This window comes from Podarcis liolepis, assembly GCF_965112155.1.
Source record: "Podarcis liolepis genome assembly, chromosome: 6".
NCBI lineage: Eukaryota > Metazoa > Chordata > Lepidosauria > Squamata > Lacertidae > Podarcis > Podarcis liolepis.
In genome coordinates, this window is record NC_139559.1 from 49358811 (window position 1) to 49381689 (window position 22879).

Here is a 22879-nt window from a genome sequence, read left to right on the forward strand (position 1 = left end):
ACTGGAGAGATTGGTATTGCTTCCCCGCGGCCAGGCTGGTAAAAGACGGAGAAACGGCATACATTTAAATTCCAGGAATGCTTCACCTGTTGAACTTCCACCTGCCGCCCCAACACATTCCTAACGATGCATTAAGCCGAACCTGGGGCTTCTTCCCTCCCTAGAAACCGCCTCGCGTTTTATAATCCTGCTCGGAAGGAGCCCCCGCTGTATTCAATAGCGCTTACTCCCACGTAAACCGTACATGCGACTATAGACTTGGTCTTACCACGAGTCCTCTTCTGGCGGCCCCTTCCACAACTCCAGCCAGCCGCTGGTTCAGAAGCCACGCGGAACGGCACAAAGCTACTTCCGGTTTCCGTGTATTTCCTCTTCCGGTTAGAGCTCCCCACCTCCCCCGCCCGCTCGCCATGCGACCAGGACGCCGTCTCCATAGCAACCAGCCTCGACTTCCTTTTTTTCTTCTGCTCTTTTTACCTTAAGGCCAGAGAGAGAGAGAGAGAAGCAGAGAGACAGTTGAGCGAGCAGGACCCCAGAGGGGAGAGAGGTCTGGGTAGTTAGGGAAGAGCAAGACCCGGGACGAGCAAGCAAACGACTTGGCGGGTCGGGGCCCCATCCCTGGGCGCCTGTTGGGGAAGGAGCACGACAACCCCACCTGGCAAATCTTCCTGACGCTTCTTTCTCCTTTTCCAGCAAAGTTTGCTGAATCTCAGGCGCCATGTCGGTGATTGTGGCGCAAGCCCTTCACATCTTTGGCTTCCAGTCTCGGGTGGCAAATAATATTTGCTTCTTCGATGAACAGATCATAGTGTACCCTGCGGGGAATAGCTGTGTGAAATATCACATTGAGCAGAAATGGCAGAAGTTCATCCCAGGTAAATCAGCTTCCTCCTCTTTCTCCTCCCCACCCCACACTCCGCTCTCCCATGTCCCCTCACTGCCAAGGCTGAAATTTAGGAAAGGAAGTGGGAAGGTGCAGCCACCCACCTAAAATATCAGTCTTCTAAATAGGCAAGGCCTCGTCTGCATTCCTAGCTGCTGACCCTTCCCTTTCAGATTTTAGACATGATACCTGTGCTATTTCTTACTAATAAAGTAGCCACCTGGGTTTAAATAGTTGCAGTGTTAGAGATTCAGGCTCGGAACCATAGCTGTCAACATTCAGATTTGAAAATAAGGGATCAGCAGCCTCAAAAATAAGGGATCAGCAGCCTCACCTGTCCCGGGGACAGTCTACGGGATATCTAACAACCTGGGATAGCAGCGGGAAGCAGCGGGAAATGGCACTGGAATAAGGGAATTTCCCCCCAAAAAAGGGAAGGTTGACAGCTATGCTCGGAACCCACATATCACATTAAAGTTGGAAAGCATGGTTGAAGCTGGTAGGAAACATCATGCTTCATGGTTTCCAAAAAATAATTACAGTATTTGTTTTTATATGCTTTCACAACAATGTCGTTGACACTTGGTTGCAAGGTGGCTTTTGCCCATTGTTATGTTCTGTCTAGTTTTAGGTGAAATATAAACATTTTCGCTTCTTTCTTATGCTGTTTTAAAATGCACCTTCCCATTAGGTGTATATTTTAGAGATGGTTTCGTTCAAGCATTGCTGAACAATTCATCTGAGTATCCTTGGAATGTTTTTGTATAAACTGCTTAGATATTGATTATATTAAGTGGTATTAAAATGTGATAAATAAACAGATGTTCAGGAAACTATGGTTTAGCATCATGTGAATGAACCTGAGTGAGGTTTCATGGCTGAGGTTTCATGGCTGAATGGTTGAATGGCCACCTGTCATGTGATTCCTTCATTGCAGGGGGTTGGACTAGATGACCCTTGAGGTTCCTTACAACTCTATGATTCTATGATTCCATGGGCCTTACTCTTGCATGCTTCTCTCTCCTCTAGTGTGGCTGTGTTGAGGAGACTGGAAGCACTAGCCTATGTTACCAGTTACCTAACATTTAATTATTGTTTATTGCAACAAGCCAAGTTTGTAAACCAATGTTTGAAGCTTGGCTTGTTTTCGTAAAGGAGAAAAGTGACTGCAATCCCCTCTCTGAGAACCTGCATGATGACACATTCATGCTAATACATAGATTCAGCTATGCTAATACATAGTTTGGCTTAATGTTATGTGTGAACCGAGCCAGTGTCTCTACAACAAGGAAATTATTGGAATTTCAGTTTCCTGGATTATCATCTCTATAATCATCTCAGTAATATGTAGTTATTTCCTGAAGTCTTTGAAAAAAGTTGAAGCCCACATGGGCAACCGTGATATTGGACTTGGCTCCTGAAAATGTAATGTTCCTACATGAAGCTCACATAAGCTTTTTCTTTGTGCTTTATAGGCTCAGAAAAGAGCCAAGGGATGCTAGCACTGGCAATTAGTCCAAATCGACGCTATCTGGCTATTTCAGAGATACTGCAGGATAAACCTACCATCACAATCTATGAACTGTCATCTGTCCCATGCAAGAAGCGGAAGATCTTGAACAGTTTTGATTTTGCGGTCCAAGAATTTATTAGTGTAGCTTTTTCCCCTGATTCCAAATATCTAGTGGCACAGACAGGACCTCCAGAATCAAACCTTGCCTACTGGATGTGGGAAAAGCAAAGAACAATGGCAATTATCAAGGTTGATGTCCAGAACAATCCTCTTTATCAGGTAACATAGAAGAGAAGCACCACATGCATCAGTATAGTACTTGGGTACATGAGGTAATTATCACCACTTGTCATTGCCTCAAAGAGAAAGGCTCTGCCTCCACCATTGGAGACCTCAGTGAGAAAAGTTGCCATATGGAGATAGACTCAGTGTGAAATCTCAGATCTTCTGTTCACATTCACACATTTACATATACGTCTGAGACACAGAACTTGCATGATTGAATGTGTATACAAGCATTGCAGATCTGCAATTATACTTTAGATACTTTTGTCTTTTTCTTGACCCTGGTGGTTAGGGTGTATGGAGTGTTAGGGGAGGGGTAGTACTTCTGGTGGGGAACATATTGTGCTCCTTCTGAGGTAGTTTGTCTACCTTTGGTCCCCACCCTGTCACCTCTGGCTCCTAGAAGCTGTCAGCATGTGATAGCAGCCACACCCTGGGAAATGTCTTCAACTGGCTGGCTAAACCAGGTCTCAAAAGCTTGGTCAGGTAGGAGCTTCCTCTGTATGTGAAGACAGGTTAGAGCAGATGAGGCCAATAGTGGGTCCTACAGTCAAGAAGGTGTTTTCTGCACATGCTGTAGATGGAAATGAGGGGTAGATGGGGTTTGTCAACCTGGGAAAGTAGCCTATCTAGGAGATCTTAAACCTCTGCTGCCTTTTGGAGGGTATATTTGGGTGAAGAAAAGGCTAAGGAGTAAACCCTACACAAATCCAGGGTGGAGTCCCTAAGATGGTTGTGCTTCTCATTCTGGCAAATCCTTCAGCCAGGCTGGTGCCAAAAGTATTGCTCTGCTTTCCTTTGAACCACATCAGTAAGACCAAGAAGGGGATCTTGTTTGGGCAGCCCAGGACCTCCATACACACTGCCCAGGCTTGTGCTCTGGGGAGGTCACTTCGGTGCTGTTAACACAGCAGTTTGACTTCACCCCTGGAGGCGCACTCCATTGTCTCTTGTCTCAACAAGTGGTTGAGAATTGTACTGCAGTGTAACATCCTTATTTATTTCACAAACTGTGTGTCCTAAACGTGGCTCCTAGCTAGAGTCAGGTTTCTTATTTAGGTTGCTTAGGCAGAACTGTGCAGTTACAAAGAAGGACAGGACAAATTCCCTACTCTACTCCTTGTTTTATCACGGAGGCCTTTTTTCTGAAGTATTATGTTTAAATATTTATGATTTTTGTTCCTGTTTGTTTCCTTTATTTTTACACATTTTATATTGTAACACTCTGGTGACCTTTGCTCTTAATTTTTTTAATCAATTGTTCATGTTGCTCATCAAGTAATCATTTATTTTATGTTGTTTTCCTTTCCAGGTGAGCTTCAATCCACAGGATAACACCCAAGTCTGTGTTACAGGATATGGCATTTTTAAGCTATTTAGATACACAGAAGGAACCTTAAAACAGACCAACTTCTTGCGAGGTGAACCTCAAAACTACCTGTCTCATGCCTGGCTTTCTGAAGAGAGGGTGGTTGTGGGCACTGACACAGGCAAGATCTACCTATTTGACTCCGGTGATCTTCGCTGGGAGACAAGTATTGAGCGCAAAGAGATAGTCTCTGAAGTAGATAAGGAAGAACCACAACAGGATTCAGAGAGGTGAGGCTGCCTTCAAACTATTGACACTGGAGTGGTCAATATGCTCCAGCAGATAATGTGATTTACTATGATCTACAAATGGTATCATGGTCATGACTGTATTGCCTCTCTGAGAAAAGTTATTGCCTCTGAGGCAGCCCTCAGGCTTGAAAAGGTTGTCCACCCATTTTATACACACTTTCCAGAATGTGAGTCCCATTGAACTCAGTGGGACTTAACTTCTGCATAGACATGCACAGGATTGTACCGTTTGTCCCACTGTCATAGGGGAAGTGTTTTGTCTCACTGTCAAATGGGACTAATCATGATCTGCCACACTTGTTGGAGGATGAATAACTGAAATTTATAAGATATCGTTTAAAAGCTTGTGTAAAGTGCTAATTAAATTCAAGAAGCATGCTTAGGATTGGAGTGTTAGGCTTTGTATACATTACTGGCTTAAAATGCAGCAAGGTCATTGCCCCTCTGCTGCATGTTGAATTGCATAGGCATGCCCTTGTACACCTCAGTACAGTTGGGTATGTTTCCAAGTCACATGCCGTCTGCCCACATCAGTGGGCAGAGGGGGGCATGGTGCATTCGTGGGTGCATTCAATCCAGATTGACACTGGATTGAGGCAAGAAATATGAAAACACAGTATTTCACAAACAACTACAGGACAGATGTGGATTGTGGCTAACATTGCATGTACATGGCTTCAGAAACCAGTAGCGAAAGTGCACTGAATGCAGAGTAAATGTGAGTGTGTGCACAGCTTTAGTATCTTCCCTAAACCCTTCAGTACGTTGACTTTGAAATGTTATACCAAGTTCAATGAGACTTATGGCCTAATATAAGTGTGCAAAATTTCAAATAGGGGAAACTATGTTGACACTAGGACTATGTGGCATCTCTGAAATGAAAAAAAACAAGTTTAAAATGAACAACAATAATTTTTTTATGCCTCATGCAAATGACATTTGGAACTTGTTAGACTTCTCTGTTTGCTGCTGATTGATTGATTGACAAATTTCTTTTTGAAGCCTTATTGAGTTTCCTACTCACAATTCCCCTGAGATTTCCACTGAGGTGGTTTGTGAAACTGAAGCACAGCAGCAAGCATTTCTACCTCGGGTCTCTGCTATTGCTGCATATTCCAAGGGATTTGCTTGTTCAGCTGGTCCCGGGATTGTTCTACTGTTTGAAAAGTCAGATGAGAAGGAAGGTTACAGAGAAAGCCGAGAGATACGGGTAGGTAAGATGTCTGAGACATGGAATGCTTGATTTATCGCATAGCTCACCAACAATATAAATGTTGGAGGCAAAAGGAGGAGATTCAGCAGAACTAGAACCCACACTGCGCCAGACACCACTCAACCCCAGCTGCAGGTAGGAGACAAACTCATAATGAGGCATTTGCTGATCCCTAATGAGGTCCAAGGTGGCTAAATGACAAACCCTACCCTGTGGTGCATCACAAGTCTTGCATACAGGAGGTCTCGGGTTCAGGCTTTGGATATGATATTGTGAGGACTGCTGGAGAAAGTCCTCACACACCTACAGGTGCCAAAGCCAATCAGGGGAAGCACTCACATTCCAGTCTGCTGATCTCACACACCCAGGTTGCTGTTTGCATCTTGCAGCCACTGTCATCCCACCTTGCTGTACTTGTTCCCTGCTCTGCTTGTTTAATTGATTGCCAGTCCTGCAGGTTATTGCCACAGCAGACCTTGTTATTTGCCCACCCTATGCCGTCTGAATTATCATTGTAGCAGTAGTGAGCTTGTGAGCTGCAAGGAGCCTGCCCCCACCCTTCACTCATAGATGGAAGAGAATGTTGCTGAGTCATAGTAGCAAAAATGGAGTACATGGTTCCAGCTAAACAGCCCATTCTCCAGCCCCAGCTCCAGCCCCCTTCACCCTACAGAGGGCTCTGACAAGCTAAGAAAGAGCCTTGAATAAGAGATTGTGCTGACTGTAATCTTCATTAGCCCTTATGAATCATGGGGTGGGGGCATCCTTGCAGCAGCTGCAGTGATGAGATCATCAGGATGAGGCTAGGTGGCAGCAGTGAGGTTGGGAGAGCTCCATGGTGGAAGTACCCTTGTAGGTGTACACCTATCTGCAGGGCCAATGGCACCAACCCAATGCTTCCCCAACCTCACCACCACCACTTCATCCTGCTGCTGCTGGGAGGACATCGCTGCCCCACCTCCATGGACCATCACTGTACTTATCCCTCCCTTGTGTGTGGTACTATGATGCTTCTATTTCTTCTGCTCCACTGCCCAGGCTGATGGTGAGAGCTGTTCAGCAGTGGAACAGACCCCCACAAGAGGTCTCCTTCCTTGGGCGTTTTTAAGCAGAGGTTGGATGGCCATCTGTCATGGATGCTTTAGCAGAGATTCTTGCATTGCAGGGGGTTGGACTAGATGACCCTTTGGTCTCCTCCAACTCTAAGATTCTATGATCCCTCAAAACACAAGGGCTGAAGAACGTTTGACAATGTAAGGTAGGGGTGGATATTATGTTCAGTTCAAAATTTTCTTTTATATCCCCTATTTTACCAGCTTAACATTGTGAGCATAGGGGTCAGGATTGGGGTTTGAGGGAATTTAGGTTATGGACTAAGCCCTCTCTGCCCTGGAACTGCCCATTTTTTGTCCATGTGCCATTTTGGGTCTGTGCTTTTAAAGGTGAAAATCTTTATTAAGGTAATCTTGCTGCCGTTGTTTATGGAACATTATCTATTACACTGCTGCAAAACTGGACTAGAAAGTATGTATCTAGGAAAGTCGTTAACTAAGATGCTTTATTTCATAGATTCCACAAGACCAGTGCAGCAATGATCCAAACCAGTCGGACAAACAGGATGTTGTTTGTATTGCCTTCAGTCCTGCAGAGGAAACACTTCTGATCAGCACAACTAAGAATCAGCTCTATCTCCTCTCCATATCAGCAGCTGAGATTAGCAAGGTGAGTTCATTAAGAGCACTGTGTTCTGAGCAACGACTTGCAAATGTGGTGTTCAAAGTAATTTTATATTCTTGTGCTGCAAAGAACAGAACGAAAACAAGAAACCAAGACAGTCTGGTAATATGATTGCATCAAATCAATTACTCAGCAACCCTAAAAAAAAGTGTTGAAAGGAGAACCAGCAACATAAAGAATACTCTCAATTGCACAGTTCTTCACCAGTCATGATATCAAAACTGAATAACTCCTATAGCAACTTCACATTGAAAGCACCAATAACCATGCAGCAATATCATGACCACACAACTCACGGCACTTAGGCCTTTCATTGGTATTTCCATCCGGACCATAGCCAGTATCAATTTATGGATATAGAGAGTGGCAGCCTTTCCTGTTGCAACCTCCTTTGCCCTGGTGCATAGACATGTTGGTGTTATCGTCATCAAAACAATTCAAAATGTCATGTTCTCCTGTGAGACAGCAAGGACACATTTCAGCTATCTTAAATACCTCTTGCAGAAAATCTCCCCAAGATTTGTAAGGTCTGTTCTCCAATCAAATTTCCAGTAGTGGCTGTTTCTGTTTGGACCTCTTCAGAGTACTTTTCTATAGTCACTGGTGTACTTCTCTACAAATACTCTATTTGTCACTAGACTTTCCAGTGCTTTGATAAATTTAGTACATATCAAATGCCTCCTTTTTGCTATGGAGAGAAGTTCAGTGTTGCCTGGTGTTACACCATCACATGAGCAGCTCTAGCTAACATGTTTGTGATATTTCACTAGGGGGAGACAGCTCACTTTGAATACCTGAACCACCCAATACATTCTGCTTCCATTACTGGCTTGGATACCTGCATTCGCAAGCCCCTCGTTGCTACCTGTTCACTGGACAAATCTGTCCGCATCTGGAATTATGAAAACAAGTAAGGGGACATGATCTGTTGCACAGCCTTTTGATTTGTACTCAGACTATGAATTGTACTCAGACCATGAGTGAGTAGCAATTCACTACAGAGCCCCAGGCAATCATCAGGACAAGTGTCAGTCCTATTCTGATAAATAGAACCTGCTTATATTTACTCAGAGAACAAAATAATATTAAGAGATGGTGCTTGCTCTAGAAATCAGTTGATAGGCAAGGTTCAGATACATAATTGTACTTCTTCATGGGACTCCTGTGTATGTAACAGAAATATAACCCTAGTTCTAAATCCAGAAAAATCCATTAAAAATCTGGAGCAATCAAAATTAGAAAGCCTATTTCTTTTATCAACTTTAGGTTTTAAAAATGACAATTTTATTGTTAGTTCTGGTTATACAAATTGATTCTCATGTGATGCTGAATTAATTTGGTTGCCTGACAGTATGAACTGCCTGTCATGTGAAAAATTATTTTTGCTGCCCTGATGTATGCATTGAAAGGGACTGGTATATCTATGACGCTGTCAAGTTGTCTTTGTTCCCCTTTGTTCACTGTTCCCCAGCATTTGACCTTCTTGGGGGAACTGTGACCAAAAATAGCACTAGGTACAACTTAGCTGCACAGAAGCGTGGTCTGTGCTTTGATTGCCATGGTTGCTCTTGCTGCAGCACACTGGACCTGTACAAGGAATACCAAGAAGAGGCATATGCACTTTCCCTTCACCCTAGTGGACTGTATGTGTTGGTTGGTTTTGCTGACAAACTCCGACTTATGAATCTGCTTATTGACGACATCCGAACTTTCAAGGACTTCACTGTACGAGGGTGCAGAGAGGTGAGCAGTGCAGGGGAAGGAACTGGTGGAGGAGCTTGAATGGGGAACACCAGATTGGGAGGTGGCACAGGCACTTTATGACTAGTAAGTTGTGTTACCACGTTTGCTTGGAACAGGTCTCTCCCTGCACACCTACAGACTATTTTTCTGTGTTCAGGAAATAACCCATACCAGAACACAATTTCTGGGGGAGATTTTGCTCAAATATGCTAGAGGAATTTCCCCACATTCTGCTGGAATACAGAGTAGGGTGTGATCCCAGAAGGGTGATTTCCAGGTACATACAAAAAGACTATTGCCTTCTTCCTATGGAATAAGTAGAGTCTTCAAGTTAGGTAGAGTTTAGGATACTTCTTGTACCTGACATCTCAGGGTTCCCTGTTGCTAATCAATTAGGCTAGGATTTGAAGGAAGATTCAACATTTAAGCATTTCAGAAGGTCTCATGCCAGTATACAGTGGTACCTCCGGTTACGAATGGGATCCATTCTGGAGACCCGGCCGTATCCTGAAATCCTTGTAACCAGAGGTGCCCTTCTGCACCTGCGGCGCGATTAAGCGCTTCTGCACACGCACGGTGTGCAGAGCACTTCTGTGCATGCGCACGTGGTGAAACGTGGAAGTATACACTTCCAGGTTTGCAACCCGAAAGTTACGTTACCCGAAGGTATACATCCACTGTATAGTGTGCGGACACTCCCTTTTCCATTTCAATAGAGTTCAGTGGGACCCTCAAGTAACTTTGTCCTAGTTTGGTAGGTCCTTAATAGCTCACTTTCCCAGACAAAATTTGGAGCCAAAGGAGGGGCACAAAATAGCAGAATACCACTCTCTGACAACAGGTGCATCTGGTTGTGATGAAGGATGATTAGAGGCTGTTTTCTGCATGGCCTCCAAATTATGGATATCTGGTACCTTCACAAAGAGGTTACCTATGTGAAGTCTCATTGCTTCATGCTGTCTCCTGCTTCTCTCTACAGTGTGCCTTCAGTACAGGAGGTCATCTGTTTGCAGCAGTAAATGGAAATGTGATTCACATTTATTCTGCCACAAGTTTTGAAAACATCATTAACTTGAAAGGACACAATGGGAAGGTCAGTAAATGATGCCTACAATACAGGTAGAATAGTACATTAAACTGAATATATTTGAAATGCCAAAAGAACAGGATTTCTCAAGAAGCTGGTTTTGAGGCTCTGCCTATGATTGAATTCCTTTTTTTATTACAAAGGCACTAGAAACTAAAGAATAGGAGTGAAGGATTAAAAATACTCCAAGGTGCTCCTGAGTATAGTTCCCTGTCAGTGCAGATATAATGGAATCACCTTTCTCCTCTGTTACGTGCAATAGCTTAGGTTAAAAGAAAGCCAGCATTTTTACAGTACTTTGTAATCCTATACACATGTAGAGTAAGTCCAATTGAACTCAGTGGGACTTATTACTGATTTTAATAGGAATGTGCTTAAATTTCTCTTGCTAAAATAGTAGGGCTTAAAAGTCCTTTTTGTTTGTCTGGGCTCGGTTTATCAAGAAAACAGATATATTATTTAATGTTTGTTTACTGAATTGCCTGTGGAGACGACATTCCCTCCAACATCCCTTGCCGTAATTGGCCTCCCAAATATCTGTGCAAAAAAGACTTGAATTTAAGAACTTTGACCCAATGAATTTTAAGGAGCAAGTGGATTCCTCTTGAACTGTCATCAGCCCTGCTTTGATGCCCTAGTGATCACAAATAGGTAAATTCCAAGCTTATGAAATGTTTTGAGATAGCTCCATAAGTTCCACCCATGATTACCTACAGCAGTTCAGTGCCCTCTTATCTCACCATTTTGTGCTTGTGAGTCCAATTTATAGTGAAAGAAGCTGAAGCTTTGCTAAGGAAAGCAAGGGGACTATCTGGGATGAAATGAGATAAGACTTATTAGAGATAAGGGAAAAGGTTAAACAGAATAAAGCAAGTTTGTAAACAACCACTCTTATGTGATGAGAATTGCCTCCAGGGAACTAGGCAGATAATTTTTTATAATTTGGGAGAGTTTCATAAATAATTTTAAAATTGACTCCAGTATTTATAAACAATTTTAAGTTACTACAGTATACACAAGAGCAAGGTGAATGTGAAAATGAAGCAAATACCTTTTTAACTGAGTTATTAGAAATATGTATGAGTTCAAAAACTACAGAGCATGTTTTTTATTATTCACATTTTATTGATTTGTCACAAAAGGCATAGAACTTTGAGCAGGAGAGGACAAAATCTGAGGAGCAACAAGGACAGATGGTAATCTGCAGGCCTTTCCTTGTCACTGGCTATTAGCTATGATGTGTTTGGAGACCAAATGCGTGAGCTGTCATAACTCTGAATTCAGTTCATGAACATAATTCCTGACCCTCTTAGCCTGACCTGCTGGATTATAATGAGAATCTTTATCTTAACTGCTTACAGGTAAACTGTGAGCACAAAGGACATAGGGTGAAAAGGGGCTGTGTTCCGTGAGTTTCTTATGTAAAAGGTTTGATGCAATGACACCAGGTAAACAGGCAGAGTACCAAGCAGCAACCTGTCTCTTGTGCCTAAGTAAGAGTTGCCTGAGCATTCTATATATATTCTCACTCGCCCCTCCAGGTACGCGCAGTGGCGTGGAGCATGGATGACTATAAACTGGTCTCCTGTGGCACAGATGGGGCAGTATATGAATGGAACCTCCAGAATGGCAAGAGAGAATCCGAGTGTGTGCTCAAGTCCTGCAGCTACAATGGAGTGGCAATATCACCCGATGCAAAAGTCATATTTGCTGTCGGATCTGATCATAGCATCAAGGAGATCTGTGATTCTGCGGTGAGCTCATGTGCAGACACTTATGGAGCTGATCAAAGTGCAGCAAACAATGCAGAAGAAAGTGAAGCTAAATGAACCCAGTGCTGTAGCCAGTGGCAGAGCTTCATACTCCAGCAACGGGGGGGCGGAGAGCAGGCGGGGGCGCGGGGCAGCCAAAATGGCACCCTACTGGGATTGCGCTGCCAGGGGTGGTGCACTCCCCCCGCACTCCTCTTCCTCCGCCAGTGGCTGTGGCTTGCCCTCCAGCTTTTAATACCAGTGGTTGCCTATGCCATGTAGTGACAGTTGTGTTCATAGTTTCCTTCTTCTTCTCTATAAGAGTATAGCCATCTATGGAATCTATACCTTGCCTTGGTTGCCAAAAATTGTGGGTTTCTTCCCAGTTATGAAGTTGAGAGGGAAATTCATGACTCTTGAGGCGTTGAGAGGATAACGGGACATTCACAGTGGAGAGAATGAATGATGGATTTGTGTACCCTCTGCCACTTTCCAGTGCAAATTTAATCCTTGCTGAGTGACTTGCTAAAAGCATGGTGGGTGTCCTTTCTTTCAGATACTGCGAGAAGTGCCCACTTTTGAAGTTGCCTACACTTTCATAGTGGTATCTCATTCTGGACGCATGGTGTTTGCCGGAACCTCTGCAGGTACCATTCGGTCCATGAAATACCCACTACCTGTGCACAAGGAATACAATGAATACCAAGCCCATGCTGGTCCAGTCACCAAGGTAAAGGCCAAGTCAGTCTCCAGGTCAACTTAATTGCCATAGCCTTTATTTATCCCTTCTTTTTCTGAGTCTGCAGCAACAAATAATGAAAGGAGGCACACCTTATATCATGCAATGAGCCACAAATGGGCATATCTAAATATGATATATTTATTGTGTATCAAAGTAGCTTAATAAGAATGACAATAGACAACAGAGTCTCTAATCACAATAATGAGGAAAGTAATGAGAATGAGTTCTACCTAAACAGTACACCCATCAGCCTCATTCTCGGAGACTTCCAAGCTGAGTGTATGTAGCTGGGAGAGTGTAGGGAAAATCTCTCTGGGTTGCTAGCTTCTCAGACGCTGGAGTGCAACATTTACAGCATTGTTGCTGTACAGTACTATTTTTAAAATGTTATTTCATCCAGAAGGCTTGTTTATCACTTATACTTTCACCATAGGTTCCAGTAATGTTGAGAGCAAGGGCGTGAGGGTGACTGTGCTTCTTGGTGTCATGTTTAAAATCAGTCTGCTACTGTGCCTCATTAAAAAGATAAGACTGAGATTGATAATGAGAGCGAATGGAAAAGCCACTGAAAACAAGGACAAGTTGTTAATTAAATGGATTCTGAGGAATGGACAGTAGCCTGACAAATGGCAAGGGGAATGCTTGGAGCAAAATGGGGAAAGTGGAGAAGAAGAGATATCACTAGAGGCAAAGAGATGGATATATTTTAAAAATAATGGCTAATTGATCCTTATTAATCCAACCGGAGCATCTGATTCTGATTCTGCCAACTGCCCTTTCTTTTCTCTGACTCTCCAACTGTGTTTTATTGGAGTTCCGTATGCCTTTTTTTCTCCACAGATGTCCATAACAGCTGATGATCAGTTCCTACTAACATCTGCAGAGGATGGCTGTATATTTATCTGGAAGGTTTATGACAAAGAAGGGCGGGGGTTGAAAAGGGAGAGAGATGTACCATACTCTGATGAAGTATTGATCACTAGAACAGACATGGAAGAGAAGGTCAGTACGGATGAGTTTTGAAATGGGAAGAGAACACATCAGAAGACTTTGTGTCAACTAACCCAAATGTGCTTTATCTCCATGGGGGCAGCACTTACCCAGTACATATCATGGCCCTAGTAGAGAGGAGACAGCAGGTTTGAATTAGCCTTATAATACAGGAATCAAACACTGTACACTTAAAATAGAGCTCATGAGCTACATTGCTCCCTGTCCTGAAACCTACTTCACATGTTATAGGAAATGCATATATGTGCCCAGATACAATATATGCTGTCTTTATATATGATAGTTTTTCAGATAAACGTGAAGGGCAGGATTCACCTGGCACCCATCAGTGGAAGTCCTGTGCAAGGACTTCTGCTTGCGCAGTAGGGCTTCTTCCCCCACCTGCTTGAAATGGGCTCGGTGGGGGTTGGGAGAACCCCCAGAATAGCATTCAGGGGGAAGAGAGGGGGCATTGTTCTGCATGGCGTGCTAGAATGCTTGCACTAATGGAACGATTTGAAGGCCACCATTTTGAATTCCACCTGAAATGCCTTGTGTGTATCCATGACAAATTTAACATATGAAACAGCCCTAAAATATAGATCTGGCAAGATACTGTGTACAGTAGATTTTTATTTAATTTGCATATCTGAATGTTTTGCCACCAATTTCTTTTCTTATGATTCCTTACCCTGCAGACTCAGATAATGTTAGAACTAAAAACACGTGTAGAGGAACTGAAGATGGAAAATGAGTACCAGCTGCGCCTCAAGGACATGAATTATAATGAAAAAATTAAAGAACTAACTGAGAAATTCATCCAGGAAATGGAATCACTGAAAACCAAAAACCAGGTGAGGGTCAAGCAATAACTACAACTCTCAGCATTATTGTGTCTTCTTTTCCCCATCATGCAGTCACCTGAGGGATTTGAAGGTTGGTATGCCTAGTTTCAGGTGTAATTCTCATCTCTGTGTATTTCAGGTTTTGAAAGCAGATAAAGAAAAGCAGGAAGCACAGCACCAGGAACAAGTTGCAGAACTAACAGAGAAGCAGGCAAGAGAGGTGCAAGACCTAGGTTAGGAGGACTTTAAGTCACACTTTCCTGCAGACTGTGAGAAAGGGCTTCAGTCCCTATGGTGAAAGATGAAGAAAGAAAACCTTTCCCGTGCTGAGTGTTTGTCGGTCATGGCAAAGGGGCAACTTAGAGGACTGAGTACATAGGCATATTGACAATAATTTGCTTGAATGTAACTGGAATTAACTCATCTTTTTAATTATAATTATATCTCCCTGCCAATAAAGGCAGGAAGAAATGAGCAAACCTAATAAAGAAGAACATAAAGGGGCAATAGATAAGCAGGGCACAGTAAAGTAGGTAACTTCCTGAAAACTGGAGATACCTTTTTAAAGCATCTCATCTCTGTAAGCCACCAAGAAACAAAGTTTTACTGCACACTTCTTCCATGGCCATCAGTATATTACTGTCATTGCAAAGCCACCACAAGTGGAGTAGTCTGTATCATCTTAGCATCTGCACAGCATTATGCACGTCACATCATTCCCACTTTTGGGGGGATGGCATACAGAAGTTAATCCCCCAGTATTTTCTTTTGTGCCTAAAAAGCCAGAACTACTGAGTATGGAGTTCTGATGTAGACGCACCTGTAAAGAGTGTGCAAATGGGGCTTCAAAGCTAGTGATCGAGGAATAGTATGAGCTAGAGGAGAGAGATGTGAGCAGGCACCAAGATGTGGGGTCTAAAACGGCTCCCTAAGACTAAGGATATCTGGGAGAGGACAAGACATACCTTACTTTTTAATACATCTCCCTACCCCCCACCCCACCCACCCACCCACATTAATTTGTTTTTTAACTCTCTCTTGGGGTCAGAATCTGGCAATAACCAGAAGCTTCTGCTGGAGTTTGAGAAGTATCAGGAGCTTCAGATGAAATCCCAACGCATGCAGGAGGACTATGAGAAGCAGCTTCATGAAATGGAAGAGCACAAAAACCAGGCGCTGGAGGAGCTGACAGAATATTATGAGGCAAAGCTGCTTGAGAAAACCACTCAGCTGGAAGAGGTATGAGCTGTGATGGTTTCATTTTTATTTCTTTTTAAGGATGGGCACAGTTCTACCATGCTTGAAGTTACTACCGATTCAGCCCTTCATCGCTCTTCTGACTTCCACTAGCTGTGCTCTGAAGTTGAGCTCTGATCTGTGTACACTCTTGTCCTTGCCCCTCCTGATTAGGCAACCATCTCCCATCCCAAACACAGATCTTTCCAGTCTTCTTCTTCCCTGAGTGCCACATGTTAGTGCGTTTAACTTACAGTTCTCTCAGATAAAACCCCTAGGCAGGCTGACCTGTTTCTGGCTTAGATAGGATTGCCATATTTCAAAAAGTAAAAGTAAATCACGCCAACAAAAAGTCTCTGTATGACAACATTCATGCCGTATTTTTCGCTCTATAAAACACACTTTCCCCCTCCTAAAAAGTAAGGGGAAATGTGTGTGCGTCTTATGGAGCGAATGCAGGCGGGAAGCTCTGCTCAGCGTTCCCTTTAAAGAGCCGTGTGGAGCGTGTGTGCGGCTCTTCGGGGCAACCCTTCTCCCTCCTTGGAGAAAAGCATCGAAGAGCCGCACATACACTCTGTGCGCTCTTTAAAGGGAGTGCGGCTCTTGGGGGAGCCTTGGCCACACGCAGCCTCTCCCGGGCAGGGGATGAAGGCTCCCCTTGCCCGGGAGAGGCTGCGCACGGCTATCCCATAAGCCAGGACAGCCAGCAGGATCACTGTGCGGTGATCCCGCTGGCTGTCCTGGCTTCTGGGATTCAGAATATTTTTTTCTTGTTTTCTTCTTCCAAAAACTAGGTGCGTCTTATGGAGCGAAAAATACGGTACTTAAAACAAAAGGAACACTATTCTTTAATCATTGTCCAGAAGCTTGTATATTGAAGCTTGTATATGGCAGGTTATTTATTGGATTTATATACCGCCCTATACCCGGAGGTCTCAGGCTGGTTCACAGAAAAGATCAACATAAAAACCACAAAATATATAATCAAAATAAAAACAACATTCCAATAACACCCCCCCCCCAAAAAAAGAGCCACTCTACTGGATCCTACTAAGCAAGTTTCACAACTACAGAGATTCTAATTTAAAGTACTCTTCAAGTAGATTATTCTCAACCCTACTCACCTGTCCTTTCTGGCTGAAGTCAATGACAGCTCCAAACTCTCATTTTTTCATCCTTACTGTACTCAGAGTGACATAAGTAGCTGGATGTTTCTATCATTCACCTTTCCATACATATGCTTTTTAATATCCAGACTCGCCCACCTGTCAGAGTTCACCTGCAAGGTTGGTGGAGGTGCACTGGTCAGATCCACTTACCCACCACTAATTTATGAACTGGGTCATTCAGTGCTTTTGTAACATGTAATTAAGCCTCCAGCACTGTAACATCATGTTGCTGGGTTGTCATCCCCGGAGAGCTTGTGTCAATCTGCCTCATCTCCAAACTAGCCCAGGGTCTTGCCTCTCCCAGGCAATCATTTCAGTCTGATCCCTTAACAGTCTGGCTCCTTTAACTTCTCCTTTTTACTTTTCTCCTTCCTAACTTTCAGGCTCAAGATGAATCAAGAACTCAGCTCCGAGAATTTGAGGAAACTAAGAAACAAATTGAAGAAGATGAGGATCGAGAAATCCAGGACATAAAAATTAAGTATGAGAGGCGACTTCGTGAGGAAAGGGAATCAAATTTGCGGCTAAAAGGGGAGACAGGAATCATGAGGAAGAAGGTATGCTTGCCTGTTTCAGGCTATCAGACTTCTAGTTTGTGATCATTTATTTCAAGATGTACATACCACTTTCTCTGCCAACAAAATGACAATAAAATAGATAATAAGAGTAGATTAAAATTATAAAAATCAACACAAATTTTAATACCCAACTGTCTATTGAACCAGTGTCACAGAAATGTCAACAAAAATCTATTTTACATCTAATGTAAAATTATTTCCTAAAATGCAAGGTTTTATCTAAAGGCTGGAATGCTAGCAAAGGGCCAAATTAAATGTTATGTTAATTGTACAAATGGCCCTTGCATGCTTGTTTTCTTTAATTGTCAGATGATTGACAGGTGGGTCATCCCACCCACCTGTCCAACTCCCTTATGCAGTGCTTCCCAATATCCAGCTGCCTATTAGGTGTTTGGGAAGTTCTGTGTAAAGTGCTTGGCATGCTCAGCATTTTCCAAGCACCCAGTATAGGGTTGGCAAAGCTCCTTTCTGCAAGGATCAGCTGTTTGACCGAGTTTCCCATTAGAGATTTGGTTGCACAGCCAATCCTGCAGGTTTGAACTCACTGTCCATCAGTTGATGGGCCATGATCAACTCTGCTTCCTGAAGGCATCAGCTGTGCAGGGATATGGAGATGCTCACCATGTAGCTTTCACTGATTCTTGTCAGGAGTTCTCATGGAGCTGTTGCTGGGTGAGACACTGGCTTCAGACTGAAAGATACCTTATGCTTTTTTCTCTAGTTCAACAGTCTGCAGAAAGAGATTGAAGAGCGCTGCAGTGACATTGAGGCAATGAAGGTGGAGCAGCAAAAGTTGCAAGGAATCATTAAAGCCTTAGAGAAGGACATCCAGGGGCTGAAGAGAGAGATTCAAGAAAGAGATGAGACCATTCAAGACAAGGTGAGGTGCTTGGATCTATGCTCCTTTCCCACCCCTCTACCCCCAGCTGGATTTTGCTGTCCAAATCTACAAAGGCTCTGAATTCTTAGAATTCATTATCCCTTCCCTGATATTTCTGGCACTTTTCCTTTTTCCTCCTCATATGCCACCTTCCCACACATTGTCTCTTGACTCCACTGATGTAGAGCTGAAGTTGTAAGAGATCCCTCTGTCTCTTTAGACACTGCTCACCTCATGTCTCTATTTTATTTGTCCCAGGAGAAGCGAATTTACGATCTAAAGAAAAAAAACCAGGAACTGGAGAAGTTCAAATTTGTACTAGATTATAAAATAAAGGAGTTGAAGAAGCAAATAGAGCCGCGTGAGAATGATATCAAAGCTATGAAGGAGCAGATCCAGGAGGTGAGAAGCAGTTTAGGCAGCCCATTCCCAGCCCTGAAGTTGGGCCAGCTTGAAGACCATAGCAGGCCACAGGCCTCCTTTAAAACCTCTCCTCTTCTCATGCATCTGTGCAGATGGAAGGAGAGCTGGAACGTTTCCACAAGCAGAACACACAACTGGAACTGAACATATCAGAGCTAAGGCTAAAACTGAAAGCCACAGACCGGGAGATGCACAAAGAGATGCAAAAGGTGCGTCAAATGGCAGCTGAAAAAAGTGGTACACCAAATTATAACTGGTCCTTCTTTAGGGTGTCATGTACAGACTAAGATGAGCTCTAAAGTTTCCTTCCATCTTTATGATTCTGTAATGGTAATTGAAATTTTCTTCCGCTGAATCTAGTGTTTAAATTTCACATCAAAGCAAGGTAGTGACAAATGTGTTGGGGCTGCTCTAATATAATAATTTAATAGGGGACTCCACACATGCCTGTCCATGACTTGATGACTTGCATATGTAAAACAACAATTTCATTTCAGGCTTTCACATTATTTTGTATCTCCTAAAACTGAATGCTCTGCTTTTTCCTGAAGACAACTTATACATTCAGCTGTCGGTTAGCAAGCTATGTAGAGCTGGAAATTCAAGTGATGAAGAAGTACTGTGGGATTTGAAATGTTTAACGGGGTCCCGATAGGTTGGGTACCCTCTGGCCAGTATTTGTCCCACAGACAATTTGTGAGATGTAATTTGAGCCAGAGCAAGGAAGCCTCACCAACAGGCAATGTATTCTGCTGCATCAAGCTTTGGTGTTCCTCTGACTGCAGGAACGAGACATGGAAGCACTTGTCAAGCGATTTAAAACAGATCTTCACAACTGTGTAGGCCTCATCCAGGAACCCAAGAAACTGAAGGAGAGCATCCGGGATATCTATGAAAAGTATGTGCAGAAGGCAGATATGGTAAGTGAAAGTTCTTCTATCTCAGCAGCAGATACCCACCATACTTCCTTTGAGCTCACTTCATTTGCTTCATCAGGTGGAAATTGTTGGCGTTGACACAGACTTGCATCAAGAGTACACACGGCAGCGAGAGCATCTTGAGCGCAACCTGGCAACACTGAAAAAGAAGGTGATAAAAGAAGGCGAGGTACATCGTGCAGACTATGTGCGCATCATGCAGGTACTAGCACTGTGAGGGAAACTGGGCAGGTCCACTCTTCTAAACCGCTATAAGAAGAAAGTTCTATTTGCTCCATTCCCAGGTCCAGAAGGTCCAGAAATTTCAGTTTAAATAATGAATTTCAAATGTGGATTTGAAAAGTACTGTGGGTGGGATTCACCTAACGAGTCCTATCAGCAGAAGCCCTACACAAGAACTTCTACTGGCACAACTGGGCTTTCCCATGTGCCCCCCTAAATTGGCTCTGCAGAGCTCAGGAGATCCCCTGTTTTGTTTTAATAGATAGGCAATGCATACCTGGCAAATATGGAGAACACAAGAGGCATCCTCCATACCTTTATACTCAAAGCATCTGCTTTGTTTAGCTCTTGGTCTTGTTCTGCATATCAGTATGCTTTTCCACAATGTCAGCAATCTCTTTTTGGTGTATAGACAGTAAATTTCCTATCACCTTAGCTATGCTACATCTTGTTTCTGTAGGAAAATGTGAGCCTCATCAAGGAAATAAATGAGCTGCGGAGAGAACTGAAGGTCACCCGTACTCAAGTTCTTGACCTCCAGTCAACCTTGGGGCTCCTTATGAAACGCAAGAAGCAACCAGCACAATCCCTAGGTAACCAAGTTGTTATTCAGCTCACTTTTCCCTTCTGCTCTTTCCCAGAGTATGTTTCCATTTCTTTCCTTTTGGCCCCTTTTCCCTAGAACAGGGGTGGGCAACCGTTTTGTTCCCAAGGGCGACATGCAGCTGTTGGGGGTGCTGTATTGCCAGTGGGCTGGCATGTGTAAGTCCCTCATGTTCTAGACTCACTTTGGTATTTTGTATTATCTAAAAGATTATGTTCTGCTGCTATTGTAGATGCTGATCCAATTAAAAAAGGCACCTTACGTACTTTATAGTCATATTGCTCTGGGATTAACACAGTAACAGTTGTCTTTGCAAAACAACTGGTTGTGAGCAAAGCAGAAGCCTAAGTTTCAGTTCTACTTTTCTGCAAGGAGGATTGAACAAGATGCTGTTAGTGAGCCCCCACTCCCTAAGTTAGCCAACCACCTCCTAGAGAGAGGTAGAGAGGATAAAAACATGCAGAGGTTCTTTTGCTCCTGTCGCTGCTTCCTTACTGCTTAGAGAGGCAGTGTCCAGGAGTGTCGTGAAGTGTCCAGGAACTGTCAGTGGGCCTTGTTCTTTGGTGTAGACCTTGGAAATTGCCCAATAATTCCAGCCCGTTTTCCTTTTATCCTTTCTGTTGTGTTCATGGCTATCCCTCATCCTGGCTCATCTCTTTGGGGTATTTTCTACAGTTACAACCAAGCAATGTGATTTTTCCATTTCCTCCAGCTCCCTCCCCTGAACGGCACACTCCAACCATCCTACGGTTGAATCCAGAGGAGGAAACGGAGAGGATCATTGAAATGCAGCGGTTGGAAATCAAGTACCTCCAAGACCAAATGCAAGGGCAGGAAAAAGCTCTTGCGGTTCGGCCTACATCAGGTTCGAAACTTCCCTTGCTAGAACTGGACAGAAGCAGCGGTGGACAATCACATTGACATGTGCAGAAGACACCCAAACTTAGCTAATCTTCTCTGCATCTCTAGAGAAGGACCCACTCCTACCCTGACCCTTTGAGTTCTTTGTTTTTGTTTTAGCACCTCTGATTCTGGATAGGGAAAGGAAACAATAAACAAGTCAGACCAGATTTGCCTGCCTCTTGCTAATACATTGCAAGTCTCCAAACAGGAGAAACAAGTGAAAACACCTGCAGAGCACCAGGGAAAAAGCTGGCTGCTCATAGGTGAGGCCATATCTCTACCGCACAGCATAGCTCTGTTTCAACTCAAAGCAAAAATCCTGGTGGAGACAGGACCCTTGTGGCCAGCACTGATGCAAGAAAGTCTCAACTCTACACATTCTCTGTCCCCTGAGCTAGTCTGGGAAATAAAGGATTGCCTGCATCTTTTCCCATTGGCAGCAAAACTTTGATTGATGAACCTGAGACCCTGTTGGTACACTCTGTGGCAGATCCATCGCTCTGTTCTGAGTTGCTTTTCCAGCTATTTGCAGAACAGTAAGTCTGTGCATGGCTGGCTGCAGGTGTGAACCTACTTACACACCCAACCTAGGAGTCCTCAATCCTTCCCCCTCACCCCTATATCTCTCTTCTCAAATATATCTTGCTAACTATTAACACGAATGTGACAAACCTTTTGACAGTGTGTGAATAATCCTAAATGGGAGATACTAAGGGAAATAAGGACCCACTATCCCCATGAGTGTTAGATAGTAATGATAAATATATTTATTTAAATCATTTGTACAAAGAGCGGTGTGTGTTAAAAAAATAGATACACCAGTTACACAAAATCTGCAAAGAACAAAATAAACATATCTAATTAAACAAACTAACAAACCTGTCAGCTGAACTGAGAGCTAAACAGAAATATATTTGCATATGTAGGCACATGTGCATGAGCACACCAAATGCCAATAGAGAGGGAGAATAATGGACCTTGGGGAATTCCACCTTGGGGCAACTGATGCTTGTCATGATATGCTTGAGTTGGTAGGTAAGGTGACTTGATAGGTAAGCATCAGGGCCTTGAATGGAAGTTGGAAGCATATTGACAGCCAGTGAAAAAGCAATAAAACTGGCTGTGTTTGCAACAATAATACGCCTTCTGCTTTTCGGATACCAACACTGACTGTTCTGTAATCTAATCTCCTTAGTAATGTATACTTTTCACAACACAACCATTTGTTTTCTGTCCTCTATGAGGCAACAAAGCAAAAGCACTTCAGCAATTTATGGTTCGCAGGTGATAAGCTATACCCTTCAAGTTATTCCTCCCTGACTTATCAGAACAAGACTCTGCAGCACCCTGGGTCAAGTAGTTTCACTATTCTCTTAATTATTTGCATTTACAAATCAAAAGCCTTCTGAAATTCACCAAACCTATGTTATGGGTAGTTGCTATAACTGCTTTAGAAACTTTTTTAGAAGATCAGCAGAGGGGAGTCCTTAACAAGGCAGATACTCTTCAGAGTAAGC

General features: G+C 43.3%; 1 protein-coding gene across 1 annotated transcript; it reads left to right on the forward strand.

The window, feature by feature from the left end:
* Window positions 1-718: 718 nt before the first annotated feature.
* Window positions 719-21529, forward strand: CFAP57 (cilia and flagella associated protein 57; the record flags this gene model as incomplete). The annotated part of the gene is made up of 22 exons (XM_083510776.1): window positions 719-875; window positions 2359-2675; window positions 3994-4280; window positions 5304-5511; window positions 7084-7236; window positions 8022-8161; window positions 8829-8994; window positions 9974-10087; window positions 11623-11835; window positions 12389-12562; window positions 13415-13576; window positions 14263-14418; window positions 14549-14642; window positions 15458-15648; window positions 17198-17371; window positions 18114-18272; window positions 18531-18674; window positions 18788-18904; window positions 19481-19615; window positions 19692-19835; window positions 20316-20448; window positions 21172-21529. The coding sequence occupies 22 exons, from the start codon at window positions 719-721 to the stop codon at window positions 21378-21380; spliced, it is 3747 nt and encodes a 1248-aa protein (XP_083366902.1). The 3' UTR covers window positions 21381-21529.
* Window positions 21530-22879: the final 1350 nt, after the last annotated feature.